The 22,703-nt window shown below is 44.2% G+C and overlaps 1 protein-coding gene across 2 annotated transcripts; it reads right to left on the bottom strand.

Moving 5' to 3' along the window:
• Positions 1-12,090: 12,090 nt before the first annotated feature.
• Positions 12,091-20,908, bottom strand: WNT5A (Wnt family member 5A). 2 transcript variants are annotated; one of them, XM_082004463.1, is made up of 4 exons: positions 20,814-20,908; positions 19,407-19,672; positions 14,315-14,611; positions 12,091-12,780 (listed from the first exon to the last, which is right to left on the bottom strand). In XM_082004463.1, the coding sequence occupies exons 1-4, from the start codon at positions 20,891-20,893 to the stop codon at positions 12,293-12,295; spliced, it is 1,131 nt and encodes a 376-aa protein (XP_081860589.1). In that variant the 5' UTR covers positions 20,894-20,908; the 3' UTR covers positions 12,091-12,292. The 2 variants fall into 2 exon arrangements, with proteins under 2 accessions (XP_081860589.1, XP_081860590.1); XM_082004464.1 differs by having other exon boundaries at positions 12,091-12,751; positions 14,319-14,611.
• Between the last annotated feature and the right edge of the window lie 1,795 nt (positions 20,909-22,703).

The following is a 22,703-nucleotide window of genomic DNA, read 5'->3' as shown; positions in this document are numbered from 1 at the left end:
GCTTCAATTGCTGACTCCGAAGGAGGTCCATGTTAGAAATGGATGATTGGTTCATAGCAACATTATCTCATGCAGCATCAGAGATTTTCAGATGTGAAACCCTCGTCCAGTTTTTTCACACTGGTGGCTATAGCAGATAAAGCATCATCACTAACGCATTATCCAATGTATTATTTCAACCTCCCAGAGGAAGAAAAACTGGAAATTCAATTATCTATTGCCACCAGTCACTTTGTTACACCATGAAAACAAAACCCAAAGCAGATTGATTTTTTTTCATAGAGCTCCAGAACGCAAAACTTATCAAGAAATGACAAACACAGTAAGAGCTGAATCTAACTATAAATTCTGACATATCCCCACTAATAATGATTAATGACTAAGAAAAAGAAAAGGGAGGCCACATGCACAAATGCCAACCTGAACTGACATTAAGACGTACAGCTATTTTAAATATTTGCCCTTCTAATTACATATTTCTTACTACTGCAAAATACTCAACATACAAAATCAGATTGGCTCTACTGCCTGTCTCAAAAGCAGCAGGCAGTCAAATAAGCTCTGAAAAGCTAATTCAAATGCCACAAGTAAAACAGCACTGCTGTTTCTTCCATAGAAAATCCAAATAAAGCTCATTTACTTCTCTTGTGAGTATAGGACAAAGCTAGTAACACCACAGCGGAGATGTTCTACGGTGATACATGAACAAGGAGACTGAATGCCCACACCTGCGGTCCCTACTACAGCCTCCAATATTTTTACTTGCATTTCAGTGGGAGCACAACTCATTTGACTTGTGAAGAGCTGTGGCCACACTAACTCAGCTTGTTCACCGTTCACCGAGTGATCTCCGAAAGAGAGCGCTCAAGAGTGCACTAGTAAATGGAATTCAGGGTATGCCACTTTGTTCAATACCGTCCAAGGACCAGAATTACTTTTCCGGGGCAGAATGGGTTTTTTTAAGACGGCTTTACGACTGATGCATGGCCCTTCACATTCTGCATGACCCGAGGGTAGTGCAGAAAACGTAAGTTGTGGTGTTTCCCTGTTTCCCTGACAGGTGTAAGTGGGAGGGTTTGCATGCCAGGGAGCATATCTGGATAGAGCTGTGCACGCAGCAGCGAAGGCTGTTGGAGCTCCGTGGGTCCGCAGAGCAGCGGGTGTTATATCAGCACCATGACATCAGCAGGAGGCTAAACGCTTGTGGTACAAAACATACCAACGTTATTAGCGTGACGCCAGCATGATGCCCCGCTCCGCACCCCGCCGCTCAAGCCACGCGTGTTGCTTCACCTTCTCCTCCCAGCCCGGCCCCCGGGAAGGACGACGTCTCCGCGGCCGCGCGGGAGGGCGCGTGGCTGGAGGGGGGCTGTGCCGCTCCTCCCGCTCGCCGGGAAAACTGCCGACGCCAACCAGAGCTGCCGAGCGCGCGAATTCAGGCGCCGCTTAGGGGTTTTGGAGGTGGGTGAGGGAGAGCTTGGGTCACGGCAGGGGTCCCAGCTAGAACTGGTTTCAGCAAGGCCACGTCTGGCAAAAAGGTACCTAGTGACAGCAGCCAAACCCCATCCCTTAATGCCACTGATGTCTCACATGAAGAAGTAAACGGTGTGTTGATATCCAGGGATATCAAGGTGCCCTCTTTGCCGTCAAGTATCATGCAAGACCGAAATAGCATCATTTGTCACTGGGTCGATGCCACGTAACACATCTGGACGCAGGGTGTTGGCGGTGTTTGTGTTATGCGCTCAGCGGGAGACGGTTTGCTAGTAGAGATCATGACAGCACTGCTGGAGATGAAAACACCCAAAAAAGTGTCCATGACTGGCAACTGTATTTTGCAACATATGTCAAACTCTTGTCTGTGATGTGGCACGACTAGCTATCGTATGATGTAAGTACAACAGCACATATTTTAACGTACAATACAATTGTCTGGGAGAAGTTAATTTGACTCCCCACTGCGAGATGCATTACGTGACAACCAAGTCCTGAAAAGTGCTCTAGTCCACGTGAAAGAGTGCTGCGAGCTGAAAGGGCTTCTCACAAGGCAGGATGCACCGGGCAGACATTTCCAGAAGTGAACTGTAAATGGAAAACCTTTAAACAAACACAAATATTAACCAAACTGGATGCAGAATTACTAGTTTGGGTTGGGCCTCCTCAGAGTAATGAAGCAATTCCCTTAGAAATGTCTCTATACGTTCAGAGCCTGCACTTAAGGCAGATTAGCCATGTTGTCATCTTATGCGAATACCAGTCTTTGCTTGGGAAAATGAATTAAGACCACACCAAAATTACTCCAGTGAAGAGTTCTCAACAGCACTTGTAACCTCAGGGACGCCGTTACAACAGCAAAAGGAACCAGCAAAATACAGACTGGTTTACCAACGCTGCTTTACTGCAGAGCGAAAACAGGGTTTATGCAAGTGAGACACACCAAGGAAATACTTCACACAGACCCCAGCGTGGTGGTGCAGTTCCTCAAGAAAAGAAAGTCCCTCTTCATCCCTTCCCACACGGAGCTTAGGAAAAAATCACATCTGACGTGAGTCATCTTCTCATTCAGACATGAATTCAGTTTATCCTTGCTGGAAGGATGATCTAACCCCTACCTTCTCCAGACTTTCTCAACAGGGGATCCAGGCACAGGGGAAGAGAGGAGCTCAGTGACAGAGGTGAAAAGAGAAAGGAAAAACATACACAAACACACAGAAAAGCGATAATTCTGGAGCTTTCCTCCAGGAAACCATGTGCCACTGCACGGCAACAAAAATAACCCAGGGGTTCCCTCTCTGCTCCGGCTCCCTGTGAGGAGCCACTTTAAAGCTTTTAGAACATTTGCAGAGTTTGAGAGAAATGGTTTTTGTTTAACTTCAGCTACTTCAGAAATGCCTGGGGCCTGAAGAAACATATTTTTGGATTGCTCTTAAAGAACAGGCTGAACTTTGAAGTTTGGGGAATTTTTTTCAGATCAAAAGTTAAATTAATAAACACCAACATGACAAATCGGTCTGAGTACTGGGGAAAAAATTAACGATCACTAAAAAATCTTCTTGGATTAATTAATTGTGGCATATTGTTACTTATTCTAATACGTTGATGTGTCTGGCGCTTCGAGTCCTATAAGCCACACTGCATGTGTTTTTGTGTCCTAACTAAGCACTTTTGATATTATTGCCCATTTGCCCCTACAAAATAAAAGGCATATCATCACCATGGAATAAATTTCAGTTTGGGTAGTAATGAGACCATGAATAACTAGTTTACTGATGGATCGTTTAAGAAATGCGCACAGAAATTCAAAGCATCTGGAATCCAAATTACTTCTTTGTACGCAGCCTCTTTATAACAGAAATTTCATCAATGCCACTGAATTTACCCTGCACTTTCTTGTTAATTGAGGTGCTCGACTAAAGTGTCCCACGTGACTCATTTATTCTTCACCGTACTGCAAGAAATGGCTGGATGAGGAAACCTTGACTCCATGGGAAGTCATGGGTCAGTCGGCTGCAAGCCACACACAGACTATTAATTACAGCTACGTGGTTGCAGAATCATCTGCTAACACTGTACAAACAGGAACAGTATCATGCCAGTATTGCCACATCCACATTTTTGTATTCTCGCCTCAATTTTCCTCACCCTATTTTCGGAAGAAAAAACATGATTCATTCTTAATAGGTACCCTATTAAGTACTTAAAAAGCAATAATGTAAAACAACCTTCCTCTATAAATGCTGGTAAACAACAGTTCGCTCACTGCGGTCGTTCCTTCCCATCCCGGAGAAGTATAGAGGGTGGAACTATTCAATATACTTTCCTGTAGATTTCAGGGCTGTTTTTTCAGGAATCTGAGGACTGTCATGGTTTGGCAGCCCAGAATTGTACCTACCCAGGACCGTGGTAAAAAGTTTGCTTTTCACAGGTTAACTGATTTGTAAAAAAAAAAAAAAAAAAAAAAAAAGTCACCTCCTCCAGATTCTAGCCTATTCTCATTAATGCAAGCCAAGTTAATTGTACCAGGACATTCCTGGTGTGGCATGGAGCTGAGATGGGAGGATTCCTACTGATTTTATCCCCAGGGAATCCTACACCAGAATCACCTCCCCGAAAAACACAGCCCCTGCAGAGGGCCAGATCCTCAGCGGGCACTGATGGACGGGGCGCTTTGATTAACACCACAAGCTCCTGACCCAGAACGTCAGCGCCCTGAGGAGGATTCCAGCAAACATCTGTTACCATTAAAGATCACTGGTTGAGATCTACACCCAGAGAGGGCCAGGGCTGAGGGATTGCATAGTTTCTCTCTGAGGCTTAAACAGCACACAGATTTGAATGTTAGCAGAGCAACATTTAAGGAAATCGGCTTCAGAATCAGGAATGCGGAATGTGAAGCTATTCATTTAGTAGTTTCTCTAATGCTTCTCCATTTGATATTTGCAACTTGAATATTTACACATGCAAGCCTTACAAAAATTATGTTACGAGGAACAGCTTCTGTACTTCTCATAATAAACAACCAACCAAAAATACATGGTATGTATAGCAGGGGTTTACAGCTGGGATCCTATATTACTTCTTAGAGCCACTTATCTAAGATCTAGTATCTATAAAAAGCCTCTCTGTTTGCTATTTACACAGGTGTCCTGGAGCATTATATAATCATGTAGCAGATCAACATAGCCTTAGGATCTCAAAGTATAATAAAAGTACATTAGGATCACGACACACAGGGAAGGAGTTGGCTACCATTTGACACTGGTCTTTTATTCCTTCCAGAAGTTCACCTAGACATGGAGGATAGATGTCTTCAGTTCTTCATGAGAATAAGGCAAAGAAAACACATCTTTTCCTAATCTTGTTCGCCTAGATTTTTTAAGCGTAGAGTCATTTTATGTCATATATTTATGCTAAGTAGTTCCACTAAACTTGGCAATAGATTTCCTACAGTAAGGTCCACAAGCCAGGGGTCTTACAAGATCCCTGCTTGCAAGAGTCAGGCTTTAAAATAGTAAAGCCATAGTAACTTAAAGTTTTCAAAATATACACCACCAAGGAGGACAATAAGACATGAGAGATGACAGAGTCTACACAAGGCATAGATGTTTCCACATATTCTCTAACCACAAGGAGGATCAGAAACTACATTACAAATTAAAGCAGATTCTATGATAAAAATGCCCTCCAGAAAAGGCATATATCATCCCTACAAAAAAAAAAAAAAAAAGAAAAAAGTGATGTATTATCCATAAAATCCTCCACAATGACTAATCTATCATTTCAGTCAGACAAATCCTGAAGGCACAGTTTGAACCTTAACAAGGTAACAACAAAATCCACTAGAATGTAAGAACAAGGGACATATTCAGTTCCTACTACATCTGGCTTCATTAGAGCTTATTCTGCTTTTAATCTGCTATAATAAAGACCTTACGTTTGAGTAAAGATCTTAGAATATGACATGTTTGTATAGAAACATATATTGCATGCAAATGGCATGGCAAAGGCAACACTAGTACATCAGACCTTGTACTCACTATGAATGAATGATGTCCCCTGTTCCTGAAGCCCTCCTGTCATTCTTTTCCAAAGCATCTGTTACGCAGGATCTATACATACTGCCTTGTTACAGGAGACATCATCAGGATGAAGAAACTTCCACCTCACATGCCCTAGGCTACGTACAGCTGCTGCTTATGCCAAGGCATTGCACCCTCTCCCATAATTTTTATCAGCTATTCAGATTCCCAGCAAAAAAACAATGCAAGTCATAATACTTTTACAAATTAAAAAAAAAAAAATCTTATCACCTATTTTCAGGTACAAACATGTCATCATGCATATTGAGGATTGCCAGAGGTCATAATTAACAAGCATTCCATATAACGCATATAACTACCAAGGAATTGCTCCCCTACTATCACTGACATTTATACGTATATAAATCAAATGGCAGTGGCTTAAAATGGACATACTATCTTTGACAGAAGTAACCATTTGCCTGCTTGAGAAAGACAGCAACACTAACTCTTAAAAAAAAAGTATTTGCTTGACATATCTTGCACTGTTCGTTTTCTTTATAGTGGTTTTCTGGAGCTCGGTCTTTGGTTATGGTTTTACTGCTAGTTCATTAAGTCCACAAACTTCATTTACTTACAGGCTCTTTACCCACAAATGTACTATGTCAGATGAAAGCATCATCAAGGAAATACTTTCATCCAGAAAGCATAAATGCAGAAATACACAGATCTTTGATTGTATAGGAATGTCAATCAACTCCAATGAAGACTGCTAACAAAGTCGATGTATTTTCCCACCATAACTTGGTCTTTTCCCCATTTTCTTCAGATATTTACTAGTTCATGTCTTGCTGAGTAACAACTTTCTTTTTCATGCCGTGAATCCTATGGCCCAAAGGAAAGCATAAAAATAGAGCTCAACAGTATTTTACAACATTAATGACCTCAATCTCCCTGGCGCAAGTAACGGCCAGTTCAAGTTTGCTCAGGGATTACCCTTTACCCTCCAAGGCTGCCAATTTACAAAGCAAAGAGATACTTGAGAAGTCCTAAAACTATTTGCCTATCAAGCAGTAGCTCTCCTGAAATCAATATGCACGGAAAATAAATCCCAGCCCATACTCAAGAAAAGCTGTGTAAAGATGCGATTGTCTTTATGAAAAACATCCGGAAAACCTACCGGGAGATGGGCTTACTTCCCTGGTAGGAAGAGGAGGCAGAAAGCAGTAGCGGATGCTGTAATGACCGGCAAGCCGCAGCTGCATTCTGCTAATTAACTGCCAGGGATGAAGCAGGAGGACGCCCTGGGCAGTGGGTGGTGTCTGAAAGTGGCCCTGGCAATGTAACCTGTCACTGAGGACCTGGGGTTCGCCGGAGGAACCGCACAGAGGTTATCATCTCGTATCGCGGGGACCGTTTCCTTTGCGCAGGGTGTGCCTCCCAGAGAAGGACTTTCCAAAAAAAATTCTTTTAAAAAAAATGCCATTTTGGAACGGGCTGCTTTTATAAAAACAAAACAAAACCAAAAAGAACTGTGAGCCACACTACGAACTCTACACTGCAGTTTGCATGTTTTAAATTCCTCGCAATGGATCTGGAATAAATCAGCAATGGGTCAAACCGGTTCAGAAAGTGTTTGAATAACTGCCCATGGAGTGTCCAGGGGTTCTCCGTCAGCTGCGTATTTTGACTGCTGCTGTTCAATTACCATTTGAGAAAGCAGGACTGCTGGGAAAGACAACACAACGTAAACCAACATTGGCTATAAAAGCATACAGTGTACCAATATTCACACTGCACAGCCCGCCTTTCGGAGACGCTACCAAAAGTAACTTCACTCACACGTTCAATGACGCTCCTAGCCAGCAATGCTCAATACAGCCAAAGGTAAGAGGTCTTCAAGACATCGTGAGAGCCCAAAATATCTAATTTTATCTCTATAATAGAAACAGTAATTGACAAATCATTATTTTACATTTATAAAATATATGATGAGGAACATACCACATGCATTCTAGACTTTCTGTCTGCACTGGAAGTCAACTGGGAAATTAGGAGGTACGGCGTAGAAACATCACTACGAATATACTGTATTACTGCTTTTGCAGCTGCAGTCCCAGAATTTGTTTCACAATAATTCAGTTACCCATGTTTAAATAACCAGCCAGCAGAAGAAAGGCTGATATATTTCATATGCATTCTCTTTGAGCAGGGGGGCCTTCACGTCTGGTCGAAAAATGTCAGGCTCATATGACACCACCAAAGTCAGGAGAGATGCCTAACCATAACTAAAAGCAGAATTTGGCCAACACAATTGGAAAATACCAGCAGAGTATATACAAATGCACACACGCAACCTCATATAAGAGCAGAGCGTGAGACAGATTGGGTTTTTTTAATCACACCTTTAAAAAAAATAAATTTCATGTACAAACCCCTCACTGAGCTCCTACATGGTTCATTTATTCCGCTGCAAAATAAACAGACATACCAGAGCCCGTAGTAGGGGAGAAAGTTCTTTTTTTTCCTCCCCTCCCCCTTCCCCCCCGAGGATTTCAAATACAGTTTGAAGAGCGAAGGAGCAGATCTGGTCTGCCTTCCAAACTGACTTCAGTGATAGATAAGCAATTTTAAGACTACCACCATCAGCAAGGACGAACATAAGCTATACATGAATATATTAATCTACATTTTTAAGAGAGCTTTATTTTTCCCCTTTGTTTTCATAGTTTCCTCTAGCGTATAGTCCAGAAGAAAAAACTAGATGCCTCTCTTGATTCAGCAAAACCACCCATTTACAATGAATATCCTAATGGTTTAAATATTATTTCTCAGGAATCCTTACCCAAAGGCAGGCAGCCTTTCCGTCAGCTTCAGTACCGATTTCTACAAGCTTTGCATCATCTTCGTAAGATCGCTCTATCAAACGCATCCCTCGGAAAGGATGGGTTTTAGCTTGCTTTCTGCACGCAGCGCCTGGCTCGAAGCTGCCATTCGCTTCTTCAAGTCTCTTGCCTGTTCCTGGTACACTTCCTGCTAACACCTGGGGCTTCAATATTTTGCAAAAACAGAGTGAAAACTGGTATTGGCTAAGCCATAACCAAACAGAAAGGTTTGAAGAGATTACTAAAAATACAAGATTCCGAACCAGGGGATAACAGCATTTTAAACAAAATCAAACAGATAAACTTTGCTGCAAATTAAAAACAATTCTCTTGTATCTGAGCCCATAATGACTATTTTGAATACAGATATTTACTGCTGCCAATAAAGAAATTTTTTGGTAACTTTTCTGTTATTGGGAAGAGCTTGAATACAATCCAGTCCAAAAAAATGCTGACTTTCCTAAATAGGGGCTGTGTTTTTGCAATAAAGAATACTGGTCAATATACAAGTGAAGGAAAACTGAACCAGATGTCAGTAATAGGACCACAGAACGTTGCATTTGCCCAGAATCGCTATTTTAAACACACGATGTTGGTCTACTGGTTTGTGGGATAATACATTCTTGGCAGCCAGAAGGAGTTTCGATATGTTAGAAGGTTATCCTTGAGCAAAAAAAAAAAAAAAAAAAAAGAAGAAGAAGCAGAAGAGAGGTAGAGAAAGGCCACTAATTCATCAAGCTCCCTATAGCAGAAAAAAATTATGACTTACTCAGGAAATCAGTTCAAAGAAAAGCCCGTCTCAAAAACAGGCAGCTTGGTTTTTACATTAATTTTGATTTTCTGCTTTACTTCCTTACTACCAATACTTTGTTATACTTTGCCTTTTTTCCTTCCCAAGGATTCTTCCCTCCATACACGCTCAATTTCTGGGCGAGTCTGAGGAAAAGCTGGTGAGCTTTCTCCTTGCAGCTCAAGCGCAGTCAGACTGATGGCTGGGGGAACCACAGGCCCAGCGACGGCACGTGCAACCCAAACCGCGCAAAACCCAGTCCCGAAAATCCCTCACGTTGGAAACCTTTGCTCACACCAGGATCCTGCTGCCATCACTGGGATTGCCGGAGGAAGCCGCTCACAGGATCGGGTCCCACCGTCCCAGAGTCATTACAGCAGCCCTGGAAGCCATACGCACACAAAGGACATTAACCCAGGTCCCTGCCCGTTGCCAATTAAGTACCTACCCATCCCGAAAATTCTTTCTAGTTCGGAGTCATGAGGATTTGGGATTGGTTTTGGTTCCCCCCCCCGCTTCTATTTAAGAAGTCCTTACATCTGCATGCCTTCTTAATATAGAAATAAAACTTCAAGATGTACTTTGCATGTTTCGCGAACAATCACTTCCCTGTTTTACCACGTAGTAAATTTAAAAATCAACTCTGTTCATTGTTTTAACAAACCCTCCTCTGAAAGATAATTAAAACCACTTCCCAATATACAACCAAAGTTTTATTTTTATAGTCTATCTTCCATTATGGCATAATCCTTTCTTTTTTTTTAAACCAGTGAAATATACAAATCACGCAAGACAGAAATATGTACATTAAATGTACAGAACAGAGGAAAGGACATAGAAGATTTACATATCTGAATGACAAGTAAAATATTTTACATTAAATAGTGTTTTAAAAGCTAGGATCATGCGATTCCGTTCTGCTCAGACAAAAGTCACTAAAAAGGAACATGAGGTGATTCAGCAAATGAAAAAAAAAATGATCATGGTTTTTGTACAATAAAAACCAAAGTGACATATTCAATGAATTAGTGCTTTATTTATTTATCTTACTTTAAAGATATTCTTTGCAAACATCTGAAGATGAGGGGTAAATATGTCCTTGTACAATAAATTAAGAGCAATAAAGCGCCATTTAAGAAGCTGATAAATGATCAAGATGAACTTAATGATACAGCTTAAAGGCTCGTGAAAAGTTAAGGCTTTAGTACAACTAGGCTAAAGTGAAAGATTTTCCTCACTTGGTATTTGCAAAACCATTTTCTTTAACTTGTTGGATGGGACTGTGTTGGAAAGAGGCATCTGAATCAATGATGAAATCCTGTGTAACTACACAGCCTTGGGGGGAACTCATATTGTCCAACAAACAATAATTTCCATTTCAAAAACTGAAAAGCAAGGGCCAAATGCAGCACGTTTTAGCGTTGGAAGGTGTCTCCTTTCAGCAATAATCAATAATGCCCTTAACACGAGAGTGGAATAGAAGCGATCTCCAGACTGGTATCAATTCAAGTGCGGGGTGCTGCCTCTATGTTGGTCCAAGAAAGTCCTAAAGCTGGGAAGAGGCTTACTTTTTTGTGATTACCCTTAAAACTTTAGAATTATAAAAGCTTTTTAAAAATAATTAAAAAAAAAAAACAAAACACCAAAACACCAAAAGGTTAGAATCAATCTAAAAACCTGAAGAGATCTGAAAAACAAAATTGGGGATGAACTGCCCCTGTAATTTAGACATTTTATTATTTCTTAAATCATTAAAATATATATTTACAAAAAGCTCTGAAATATCAGACACCAGCAGACCACAGTTCTCCCATATATATGTAACTGCTCAAGTACAGCCTGAACAGTTGTAGTGTATATCTGCAATATATTATCTAAAGCATGTGTATTAAAGACATAGGATGATAAATTTGGTATTGCTGCAACATTTCATTGAACTATAATAGTCAGTTAATGTTACTAAAATATGAAACTATTGTCTCCTTGAGTGAAAGCGTTCCCAAAATCTGCAAGAAAAAAAATAAAAATCATTCCAAGAGTGGATATCTAATGATTTATTTTCTCACATAAAATTAGAGGAGTTATTTGTCAAGCTGTGTTTTGAAAGACAGCCAGCTATTACACCATTTTTAAGGCATTTTCAAATTTGGGGAATTCTATTTTCTCTGGGCTTTCCAGGCTGGGAGACCGAAACTGTTTGCAAGCACTGCCGCTCCCCTCCGCCTGGCTGCAGGGCTCCCCGCGCTCGCTCGCGTGGAGCACCGCTCTGTAAGGGGAGACACTCCAACATCACCATTAGCCAATGAGGCCAAATTCTGCCTTGAAAAAAATCTTTATTATTTATCAAGGCAGCTTTTTTTTTTTTCTTCTTTTTTTTTTTTTTTGGTCTTGTTAGGTTCTGGAACCAGGCACGGTGGTTCGGGAATAGCACAGCTGAAGCCTTTGTGATCCTTTGCTCTTTACCCTCCGCTGACATGGCGTACTTAAGCGGGCACTTTCGGATATGCAACTGACACCACACTTCGTGATGAATATACCCCTTATTTACAGAGCCCTAAATGTACTGAACAGCTTTATATACCCTATTCTGACAACTTCTAGTGTCTGAAACTAAAAGTCATGGGCAGGTCTGTGTGTTCCTCACATCCATAAGGATTGTTCTGACATCCCAAGCACATTACACGGTTGCTCTCCCTACTGCACATGTATTACGTCCCATGGGACTTAATTAGGATATGTTGGATTTTCCCCTCAAACTATATTGTTTTAAGAAAAGTCAATTTTTTTTTTTTTTTTACTTTGTAAAATAAATATTCTCATTATTGCCAAAAACATAAGCTGCACACAGTTCTGGGATGGACACAGAGAGGGTTTCCAGGCACTTCTCTTTGCAACCTTTACATTTTTCTTTTTTCTTTCTTTTTTTTTTTTGGTTTTTTTTTCCTTCCCCTGCTCTTTTTTTTTTTTTTTTTTTTTTAAAAAGAAGACAACAACTCATTGGACTCTATAAATAAAGTGGAGCTAGTCCTGTGGAAAGGGAGAGGGTCCTGCACTCCTTGCTGGCAGGTGGCTGCAGTTCCTCCCACCTCGTCCGTCCCCTATTTGCACACAAATTGGTCCACGATCTCTGTGCACAACTTGCATTTCACGTAGCAGCACCAGTGGAACTTGCAGTGGCAGCGCTCTCGCTGCACCGTCTTGAACTGGTCGTACCCCCGGCCACAGCACATGAGTTCGCAGCCGTCCATGCCCTCCGAGGTCTTATTGCAAAGGCGGCCCTGGGTGCCCAGGGAGCCGGTGCTCTCGTTGCGCACGCAGTAGTCAGGGCTGGGATCGATGTAGACCAGGTCGTGGATGGTGGGTGCGTTGAAGCGGCTGTTCACTTGCACCAGCTTGCCCCGGCTGTTGAGTTTCATGGCAGCAGCGCTATCGTATTTCTCCTTCAGGGCATCGCCTACCTTGCGGAAATCGGCAAGCTGCAGCCAACAGGTCTTCAGGCTACAGGAACCAGAGACGCCGTGGCACTTACAGGCCACGTCAGCCAGGTTGTACACAGTCTGGAGGAGCCAGAGAGAGAAAGCAAAAAGGATGACGGAAGATTAGCATGGCAGCGAAAGCGTTTATTCCCCTCATTTCCTGCCCTCTGTCACATTCCCACTCGTCCCTCCACGATACTGGCCTTCGCATCCCCTTCCCTCCTGCGACACGCGGGGAAGGAAGAGCGAGCAAGCGGACACACGTGCACCCCAGCACCCCCCTTAGCAGGGAGAAGGAGGGGAGCACTCTCGACAGCCTCTCCCCACCGCAGAGACGGCCGCAACAGCACACACACAGCCCAGACAGCAGCACCCGTCAGGCTGCAGTCAAATTTTAGGAATTTGCTCTCACGCCAGCAAAGGATTTTGCTGTTTCATTGAGAAATGTAAAACATCCCTTTATTTTCTATCTGAGTTACTCTCTCTGTTGATCTCTGCTTGAGGCTGCAATTAGGGAAAGAGTGAAGATTCCTCTTGCTCCTGGCTCAGCTGCAGCTGATTGTCTACTCTTGGCTCGGCACCCTCCTCCTACCCCAAACACTGCTCTGCAGGAGAGACTTCATCCAAGAAGAAACCCCCAAACACCTATGGGTGGGAGACGGAGCTACGTAGCAATATCCTCTTTACAAAGCTTTGGCAGGGAAACATCAGTCATTTGCCCTGTGCAAACAGAAGAGTCAGCGTTGACACTGCCCCAAAAATCCTGGGGTCTGACACATTAGATGATACTGTAGACAACTTCCACCCAGCAGTTACAGAGTCTTAACGCTGCCAAATGGCACTGCAAAGATGAGGCTGAGGAAGGAAAAAACTGCTCGAGTCTCCGTAAGCCACCATGAAAGTGTCATTTTTCTTCTTGCTAATAGTAAATTGGCCTGTCCACTGCTTTCAGACACCCTCCTCTCACATTTAAATACTATTAATTTTCAATTATCTTTCATCCTTCTTCACCTTAGAACACAAGTGTAAAGTCTCCAGCCGACTATTTCTGGCACTTCAAGCTCTAGGAAAATAATGACTTTGGCTCTTCATATTCAGACTATTAAAAAAAGAAAAGTTTACACCCATTCATTTAAGGCATTTTCAAGATTAAAGAAACCATAAAGACATGTTTAACCACAGAAGACCGTGTTTTCTGATAATATGGAGGAGCTTTTCACATCCTCTTAAAGCAGGGAAAGAAAAAAAGTCAGAACAATCCTGCAGCACGATTCCAGCCTGGGAAGCCCAGCACGTCCCTCTTCCCTCTAACGCACACCGTCCTGGTTGGAAACACAAACTAATAAAATTCTGTTCTGCAGAGAATCCACGGCGGGCAGGGCACTTCTAATGAAACAACACAGAGGGAAACACAACACACTTTGCTCCCAATCCTCCCCCACAGGGAAGGCAACAGGGCTCTCAGACAACCAGGAGCAACACAAATTCGTATATTCCCCACCCACCTACACCCTGTATTTGCTGTTTTGTTTTGTGCATCGAGACGGAGACGAGCCCAGCGCTGCTCTGTGCCCTGCCACGGCACATCCTTCTCCAAAGGAGGGACGCAGTCGGGGACAGAGGGACATGCTGTTTCGCAGCCACTTACTCTTCTCCCGGCCTCGTTGTTGTGCAGGTTCATCATGATGCGGGCGCTCTCGTAGGAGCCTCTCTGGTAAACCCTCTCACGCTCCCGGGCGTCAACGAACTCCTTGGCGAAGCGGTACCCGTATTCGATGTTGTCCCCGCAGCCACCCCAAAGCCAGTCCCGGGGCAAGTCCTTGGGCCGCGCGGCTCGGCTGCAGCCGCAGGAGGAGAGCTCGCCCTCTCGGCAGGCACGGCTCATGGCGTTGACCACCCCGGCCGCGCTCACCGCATAGGTGAATGCCGTCTCCCGGCTGCCTGCACGGAAAGATAAGCGGTGTTAAGGGAGAGCCCACGCGCACCGCTCCCTGCCCGCCAATGAGCTCTCCAGGAGCCACCGAAACTCATCTGCCTGCTAAAAGGTAGAGTAAACCTGAACCATGCTCCTCAAAATGTCTTCACTCTGAAAAAAACCAAGCGAAACCAATCCATTAGGGCACACAAGGCGTTTGTGAAGAGCGGGAGTCACTTCTCATTCAATGCTGGTTGAAAGCTTGGATGAAGGAGTGGGGAGGAGGTGAATCGGGGCCGGAGCGTGATGCCAGCGGTACCGAAACAACTGTGCCCATGTGTGAGGGGCAGAAAGGCAAACAGACTCTCTGTCTTTCAGAAAAAAAGTGATGTTAAATACAACTTTTAAAAGTCTGGTTCTTAGATTACTACTTCTCAAACATGATTTATGTATGCACTTCACCCACTTGTTCCAATTTATTTGAAGTTGTAGCATTTTACAAAGTTTTCTGGTATCAAAAGAAATGGGCAGCAGAATAACACACAACTTTCCACCCTACGCATAAGCCAGGCACTTCTGTAGGAGGCTATTTAAAACTAATGACAACCTGTGCTGTTCAGTATCCACCACTCCACTTCACGTGAATATGGCAAGTGAGTCCATGGACAATCATCTTTAGAGATTACAGGGACGAAAAAATCCCTTGGCACAAGGCAGCCTTGAAGGTTTTCTCCTGCATCTGGTGCCCTTAAATGGAAATTGAAAACCTCAAGTTTCAAACTTTTGGAAGACAAAGTTCCAATACCCACAACACAAGAGATGGCCACATACCATCCTCTTGACAGTATCTACTCCCACCTGTATTTAGAGCCTGACTTCCCCTATCACTTTTCCAAGGGTGCCACAAGTTCTGACTGCAACTAGAAAATCTTTCCATCAGGCACACACACAAACAAAAAACACTGCAAAACTTGCACCAGAGACCCACTTGAAGTTGGTTTTTCAACTTAGGAGACAGCATCCCACTGGGTCTTTTCCAAGAGAGATTCCCAGGATGACTGAGAAAAGACTCTTTTTTTTTTTTTTTTTCTATTTATATGAGTTAAGTTTTATTCCTAATCTTTAGTCCAATCTACAGATCAAACTAGTTTTTAATCTTGATTTTACAAGCATGAGCCTTTGTAAAATCAGGTCTTTAAGTGGTTGAGTTTTGGACATGTCATATGTATTTAGGCGGTAACATTTTGCTACAGAAACAGTTTGTACAAAACCTACCGTAACAGGTCAAATCTAACAGGAGGATTTGAGCACTTCTGGAACATAAATAATTTGCAGTCTGGTGCATATTTAACATCAAGACGACACCATGCTCGGAGCAGCTTTGTTAATATAACAGTTGTCATCCACTGGATTAATTTTAGTAATAGATGCTGGTTTTAAATGGGAAAAAATCAGAAGTATTATGTTGGGAAAGACCAGATTTAAGGAAGATGAGAAGCACTTTGCTCCCTTACTTGCAATGGTCTATTCTCACAGACACCTGCTCATGGAAGTACTGACATGAATTACGGGTATAAAGGGTTACAGGAGTAGCCTTTTCAGTTAAAAAAGATTTGGCTTTATGCGGTGACTTATGCCTTGCATTGACTGCAAACTATAGCAGGGGCAACCTCATACAGATTTAATGTTCCCGTTTGTTCTGTAACGCACATTTTTTGATTAATTCCCTAAGCAAAATTTCCACTAGATTGAGAGGGAAGAAACGTGGTCTGCTTTGGACCACAGGACTCGCCTCTTCTGTTCTGTTTTATTCTTTTTTGTGTTTAGTTAGCTCATGGTTTCACATGGTTAACTATGCTGTTTATTGCAGGATTTAAACTCATAAAGCTGGCTTTTTTTGACCAGTTTTCATTACTATCCTGGAGCATATTTTAAAGAACTTACTCTTAGTGGGAAGGAGTAGGAAAGGCTGGGGTACAGAAAGGACAGTTGCCCCCAAGTTCCCTCCTTAAACATTTAGGCAAATTATAAAACAGCATCAGCTGCTGAAGTAGATTTCAAGCCAACACTGTCTCAAGTCATCGACCCCAGGAACACATTAAAAGTGATGGCTCCACATGGATGAGTTACTCTGAATTTTTTTTCCTCCTCTTTTTTTACTCTTTAGGCACAACTGTGCTTTCCTTCACTATCAAACATATCTGCCTTTTCCCACAGTCCAGCATTTCTCTCTACTGTAGCCATGGCAAGGAAACACACATTCCAAATACATTCAAGTCCCCTCTCTCCCATATATATAAAACATAAAAATGGAACTGTTCAATATACACACACTGTAGGAAGCCACCCACAGAGCAAGGAGCTGAGCTTTACACTTGATATGAATAAGTCTGCAAGAACAGAACATTTTTTTTTTATACTTGAACGTAAGATACAAAATGTTCTTTGTCTTGTATTTTAAAAGCATTCAACATCAGGCAGCAGGCATGAATAAACTGGACCCCGACTACACCGAGATGTTGGGGGAGGACTCAGTTATTTGATTTTATGTTAGCACTTCTTAGCTCTTTGCAAAGCCAAAGCCCCCGGCAGCCCGGGCCGGCCACAAAGCCAGGAGATGGCGTAAGGCGGTGAAGGAGCGAGGACCATGGCCTGACCTGGGAACCAGCAGCAAAGGAGAGCAGCAGAGAACAAAGGCCCTAAAATTTTGCAGTTCAATAAGCCACAGAGCAAGTTTCCAAACCCAGTGCTAGGTTTATTTGTACAGCGTTGGCTAACTTTGCAGGGTAAATCCTGGAAGAACGACCGTCCATTTACACACCGGGGTAATTACCGTGCTGCCGGTCAGCGCTTTGCCTGGGCGCTCTCCTGTGCGCAGCCCGCGACAGCGCGTCCTTAGCTCGGATGACAAAGTCCTCCCAAGCGATGTGCACTCACATCCCGACTACCATCTCCTCACGTCGGAGTGAGCGAGGAGTACCTGACAGCCCCCGACAAGCCCAGGTCTGGCGGGCTGAGGTAAAACTGAATCCGGCTCTAAAAGCACCCATTTTTCCTTCCGTCCAGAGGAACGGCAACTTGTCATTACCGAAGGTCAGCCTGCAATAATACAACTGCTACCCACAACACCTTTCTTGTTCTCAGTGAATACACTCTTTAGGCTCTTTAACTCCTGAATATGGCTATTAACCTTGCTTCCATCTGCAATTAGAATAAGTGGCTTAATTACATGATGAATTGCTGTGTAGACATCAGCTAATACAGTCATATTCAGCAGAAGGGTGCGGCAAAGTTATTTAACTTGAAAGAAAACACCTTTAAATAGATCTGTCATACTTGGGGAGGGCAAAAACGTCTATTCCGGAGACAGACACCACAAATCACGGGCCCAATCCTGTACATTTCTTCACACCAACAGTCCCCTTGAGCTAATTTTCACTCGCTTGGATAATAAATAAGGGCTGAAAGATGAAGGCCTAAATTTTAAACAGATTCTTTTTCTGACATTTGTTAGATTATTAGAACAGAAAGGTGTACAGAAAAAGTTTTCTTTCATGTTTCATGTGCTTTTAGACTTTTGCTCGGGTAGGGTAAAAGAAAAAAAACTCGGGGGGGGTAATACTGTGCTTGCAAAAAGCTTAGGGACTGTTTTTTATCTAAAATCAGCTGTTCCAATTAGGTACTTTTATGCAAAAGATTTTTTTCTATTTGTCTGACAGTCTCCAAATAAAAACTTCTTTTAACAAAAATTGAGACCAAATGTGAATTGATGTATTCCTTCAACCTGAACTGGAGTTAGCCCATTTACAGATAAACCTAGTTTGAGCCCGATTTTAAAACTTTATTTTTCTAAAGTAGGACAGAAAAACACTAACATAAAAGCTTTACTTTACGTGCCCAACTAAAAAGCACTACTGAGTTTGTCAGTGTACTGATGACTACATAAAAGATCACAACTGTCACCCAGAAAAATAGGCATTTTTCAGTTGCTTGCACAGAATCAGCGGTCTGACTTAGGAAAGTCAGAGGAAGCTTCCACCATGGACCCAGTTCAGCAGCGCTGGTTAAAATTTTGCCAAGAACTTTAAAATACAAAAAGGACCGGAAAGGCAGGCAGCACATGAGCATTGGAGAAGCACATTTCAAAGAGGATCTGATAGGGAAAGGGTTGGGTGCCCACCAAATTGTGATAAGATGTTAAACAGGAATCTGTCTCTCTTACCAGTGATGTGATTACATTAAATGCGAGCTACAAGGGCAATCGCACATTTTGTGCTGATAGAACTCATTTCATAGCAATTACCTTGCTGCGTTATTTTTAACATAAACCTACCTTTCTCAAAAAGATAAAAAAGTAACCGTATCTGGAAATAAGCAAGAAGGAATTGCCTATAAACACTAATAGACAGAGCAGCAATTTTCAGTTAACCTCCAGACCAAGAGCAATTTATTATGCAGCCGCTAACTTTGGAACTAGACATGGACATCTTTAATTTTACAAGACGCTGCTGGTTTTAATTCTCTTAGGTAGCCTTCATTTTGTCTCAGGTTTTCTAAAAGGAGATTTCAGGGGCTCATTTTCCTTTCTCCTCTATTCCCATATGCAAATACACATTCCTACTTTGTTTTCCAAGACACATGGCTGGACAGTGGTGGGAAATCACCTCCAGCTAAAAATAATTCAACTCCTTTGCCAACTTTTAAAAACACTTGATGGTATACGCTACTCAGTAAGAACCTGGCAAGAGTTTCAAGTGCAAAACAGTATGTGCCATACATATCCTTAGACAAGAGTTTAATCATAAAGATGTTGCCTCCTACCTATCTGCATGACTCTGCCAAAAACAGAGTTGTTGTCCACAGTGCTGCAATTCCATCTTCTATGTCTGAACTGATACTGGCACTCCTTAATGCCCGTCTTTGCACCCTCTCCAATGAACTGCATATGGTCCTGGTATAATTGGCAGAGTTTCTTCTGTCCTTGGGAAAGCCCTGCTAGCTGGCTACATAGTGGCTGGGCTCCTATTATATACACCTCTGACATCTGAACAGGGTTCATGGGGTTCATAGGGTTCATCCCTAAAGACCTGCATAAAGAAAGATTTGGATTAATAAAGGGAAGACTCAAAAAAAACAACCAAACAAAAAAGTTTGTAAATCCCAAACAGAACTGTATCGTATGAATGAGTATACAACTCCTGGTTTTGCTAACAGGTGAGAAAAAAACCCACTTAAATATGAAACTTTTGTTTTAAAGACAGCACAGAAGTTATTAGTTCCCATCCATGTGGTTATCACCGTACATTAGGGACTGAAGTAAGACGCAGACTTGGAAGACTTGCATCTAGGCAGTCCTTTACCAACTTAAATGGACGTAGTAAAAATAACAGAAGCTCCAAACAACTGCAAGGTCAGAAAAACAAATAAAGCAAAAACAAAAAAAAGCCCCCCAAGCCCCAATTTATTTTAACACACATTTTAGATTTAAATCTGGATTTTTCAATCTGTTCTACCATAAACATATAGGGAAACTTTTAACAAGCCAGAAGTTAGAAACTTGCTACAGACTTCCTCTAGCTTCTTCCGAACGACACACAAAAACACAGAGGCAAATATATTCACTGTAAACAAAATCAACTTTGTTTTCTTAATTCTTAAAGTGCCCTTCACATGATACATTTCAATTAAAAAGTGGCCATTAATGTGAAAAGGATCACTTGAAACAGCAGAGTAACACCTATTTCAAGAACTCCCAAAATCGTACACTATACAGAAATAGGTAATTTGCCAAAGCAAAAACTTAAACGTACTTCTTTGTAACAAAATATATTTATAAACATTTAAGTTACAGAAAAGTTCAAAACGAAACTTTAATGAAAGTTTTTACTTGCAATATCAGCATTCTGTCTTATATATGCAAATTTTCAAATCAAAGGGATTTGAAATTACTCTTTTAAAAGAGAGGCAATTCTAGTAATTCAAGGATGATCAAATCCATAGAGAAGCCACCGTACAGCGTTCTAAAAACTGAGTTTTACAATACGAAATGTTGCACATTTACATTATTCGAGAGACCCGTTCATTCCGCTACGCAACGTACTACAACTAAAACATTACCCCCCTGCTGCCTCGCTCATGCGGTACTCCCTCAGAAACAAAGTAAATAGACCATTAATCAAGCACATCTCGACACCCCCTTTTAAAATCAAGTCGATACAAGATGCTTACCACCAAGAGCTGGCTTCTATTACAACCTGGGTAAAAGAGGAGAAAATGGCCAGAGCCACTATGAGGTACTGAGAAGCCATTGTACTGCCAACTGTCCCCAAAGCACCTCCTTGGATTAAGACTGCCGTGGATTTCTAGAGGGGGGAGAAAAAGGATCAGATTGTTTATTGCTTCTCAGACCATTTTCGAGCATTCAAGTTTAAACAACGGAAGCATCCGGGCCCCTTTTAACTTGACTCTGACTCGCCTGCCCTTCTCCCCGCCGAGGCTCTGGTGCCAGACGCAGGCACGTCGCGGCTCCCGCTCCACCGGGCAAAACCCTCCCACGCACCCCCACGCCCCCCGCGGACACCGCCTTCCCGGGGCGGCCGCAGCACCGACCCGCGCCCGCCTGTCCCTCTGCCCCGGCCCCGCCGCTCCCCGCACCCCGCCCGCGGCGGGACGGGACAGCCACTCCAGACACGGGGGACCCCATCCCCGCACCCCGCCCGGCCATCCCCGCTGCCTCGGGGCTATAGGCGACCCGCGGGCCCCGGGCCGGGCATTACCCCATCGCTCCCCACTCCGGAGCCCGCGTCGTGGGCACGAAACGATCCCGGCTGGCTAAAGGCGGCTTCAGGTTTGCAAAGCGAGCCCGAGTGGGAACGGGGGGAGGCCGGTGCCACGAGGGGGTCGGTGCCGCGGAGGGGTGGGCCGGCGGCTCCCACCCGGGGACGATGCGGCCGGTCCTCGCCCTTCCCCGCCGGCCGGGGAAGGCGCTCCCCGCCGCCCCTTAAACCATCTCGCCGCAGCCTCCGTGCTGCGCCGCCGCCCGCTCTCCGCGATCGCCGCGGCAGCCCCGAGCTCCGCGCTGGCTGCCCCGACGGCAGCCCCCGGGCCCCGCCGGGGTCGATACCGGCCCGGGGAGGTACCAGGAGCGACAAGGAACGGCTCCGCGTCCCGACCCGGCCCCTGCAGCAACCAAGCTGCCGTCCTGGAAGTCAAACGCTTCCCCGGACAGGTCCCGCGATCACCGTCTGCGTCCTCACAGGGGACTCCCGAGCTCGCTAACCAGTGCCATTCACGGTGTTCTGTTTCCCCTCCCCTCGGAAGGGAGAAAAAAAAAAAAAAAAAGATATTTCGACACTTGGGGGCTCCCTATTCATTCTCAAAAAGCGCTTAATACTGAATTGAAGCTGCTCTTAATTCTAATTTATTTCTGTTTGCGAAGGGCCCGGAGGAGAGGACCGATCGCAGCGCCGCGGCGGCAAGTCGGGCTGACACGAAACCTGCCCGGACACACGCGGGGAACTGCAGTCCGCGTGGGGGCCCGCCCACGTCTGCGCGCGGAGCGACTCACCGCCACAGCGGCGGCAGCGCGGGGGGCGAAGCCTCCCCTCGCCCCCGGCCGCCTCCCGCGGGTGCGATACCTCCTGCCCGTAGGAGCCCCCGGTCCCTGGCTGCGGGGGGTGGCTGAACGGGGCCGGGCTCGCGCCGCAGAACGGGCTCGTCCCGGTCAGGTGGGATCAACCCCGGGAAAGATGCCAAAGCCGAGGGCGCGGTAAGCAAGGTGTGCAAGGAGCTCGCTGCGACACCCAAAAGCCAACGATTCGGGTATTTTTTTCCCGCTTTCATCCATTATTTCTTAAAATAATAACAATAATAATAGTAGTAAGGAAGCGTCATGGAACTGCCCGAGCCTTGAGGAGCTCGGAGACGCTGGGGCACAAGCGGGACCCCAACAGATGTGCAGCGGCCCGGCCCAGCAGCCAGCGCGGTGCACGCTGAGCTTGCCCCGGCGGGGCGGGCGGCCGGGGCCCGCCGGGCGCGGAGGAAGCCGGTGGCCGGGCACGGCGGGGAGGGAGGGGGGCGCCACTCCCGCTGCAAAACCCGGACGGCGGGGCCAGAGCC

Source organism: Phaethon aethereus (assembly GCF_964289735.1).
Source record: "Phaethon aethereus genome assembly, chromosome: 11".
Classification (NCBI taxonomy): Eukaryota; Metazoa; Chordata; class Aves; order Phaethontiformes; family Phaethontidae; genus Phaethon; species Phaethon aethereus.
This window is presented reverse-complemented; position numbering and strand designations above follow the sequence as displayed.

Excerpts from the sequence above, each read along its gene's own strand:
- WNT5A (XM_082004463.1), bottom strand. The coding sequence starts at position 20,893 with ATGGCTTCTCAGTACCTCATAGTGGCTCTGGCCATTTTCTCCTCTTTT. Across the intron at positions 19,673-20,813 it reads ATAGAAGCCAGCTCTTGGTG|GTCTTTAGGGATGAACCCTA; the intron begins GTAAGCATCTTG and ends TTCTTTATGCAG. Across the intron at positions 14,612-19,406 it reads TGGCAGAGTCATGCAGATAG|GCAGCCGGGAGACGGCATTC; the intron begins GTAGGAGGCAAC and ends CTTTCCGTGCAG.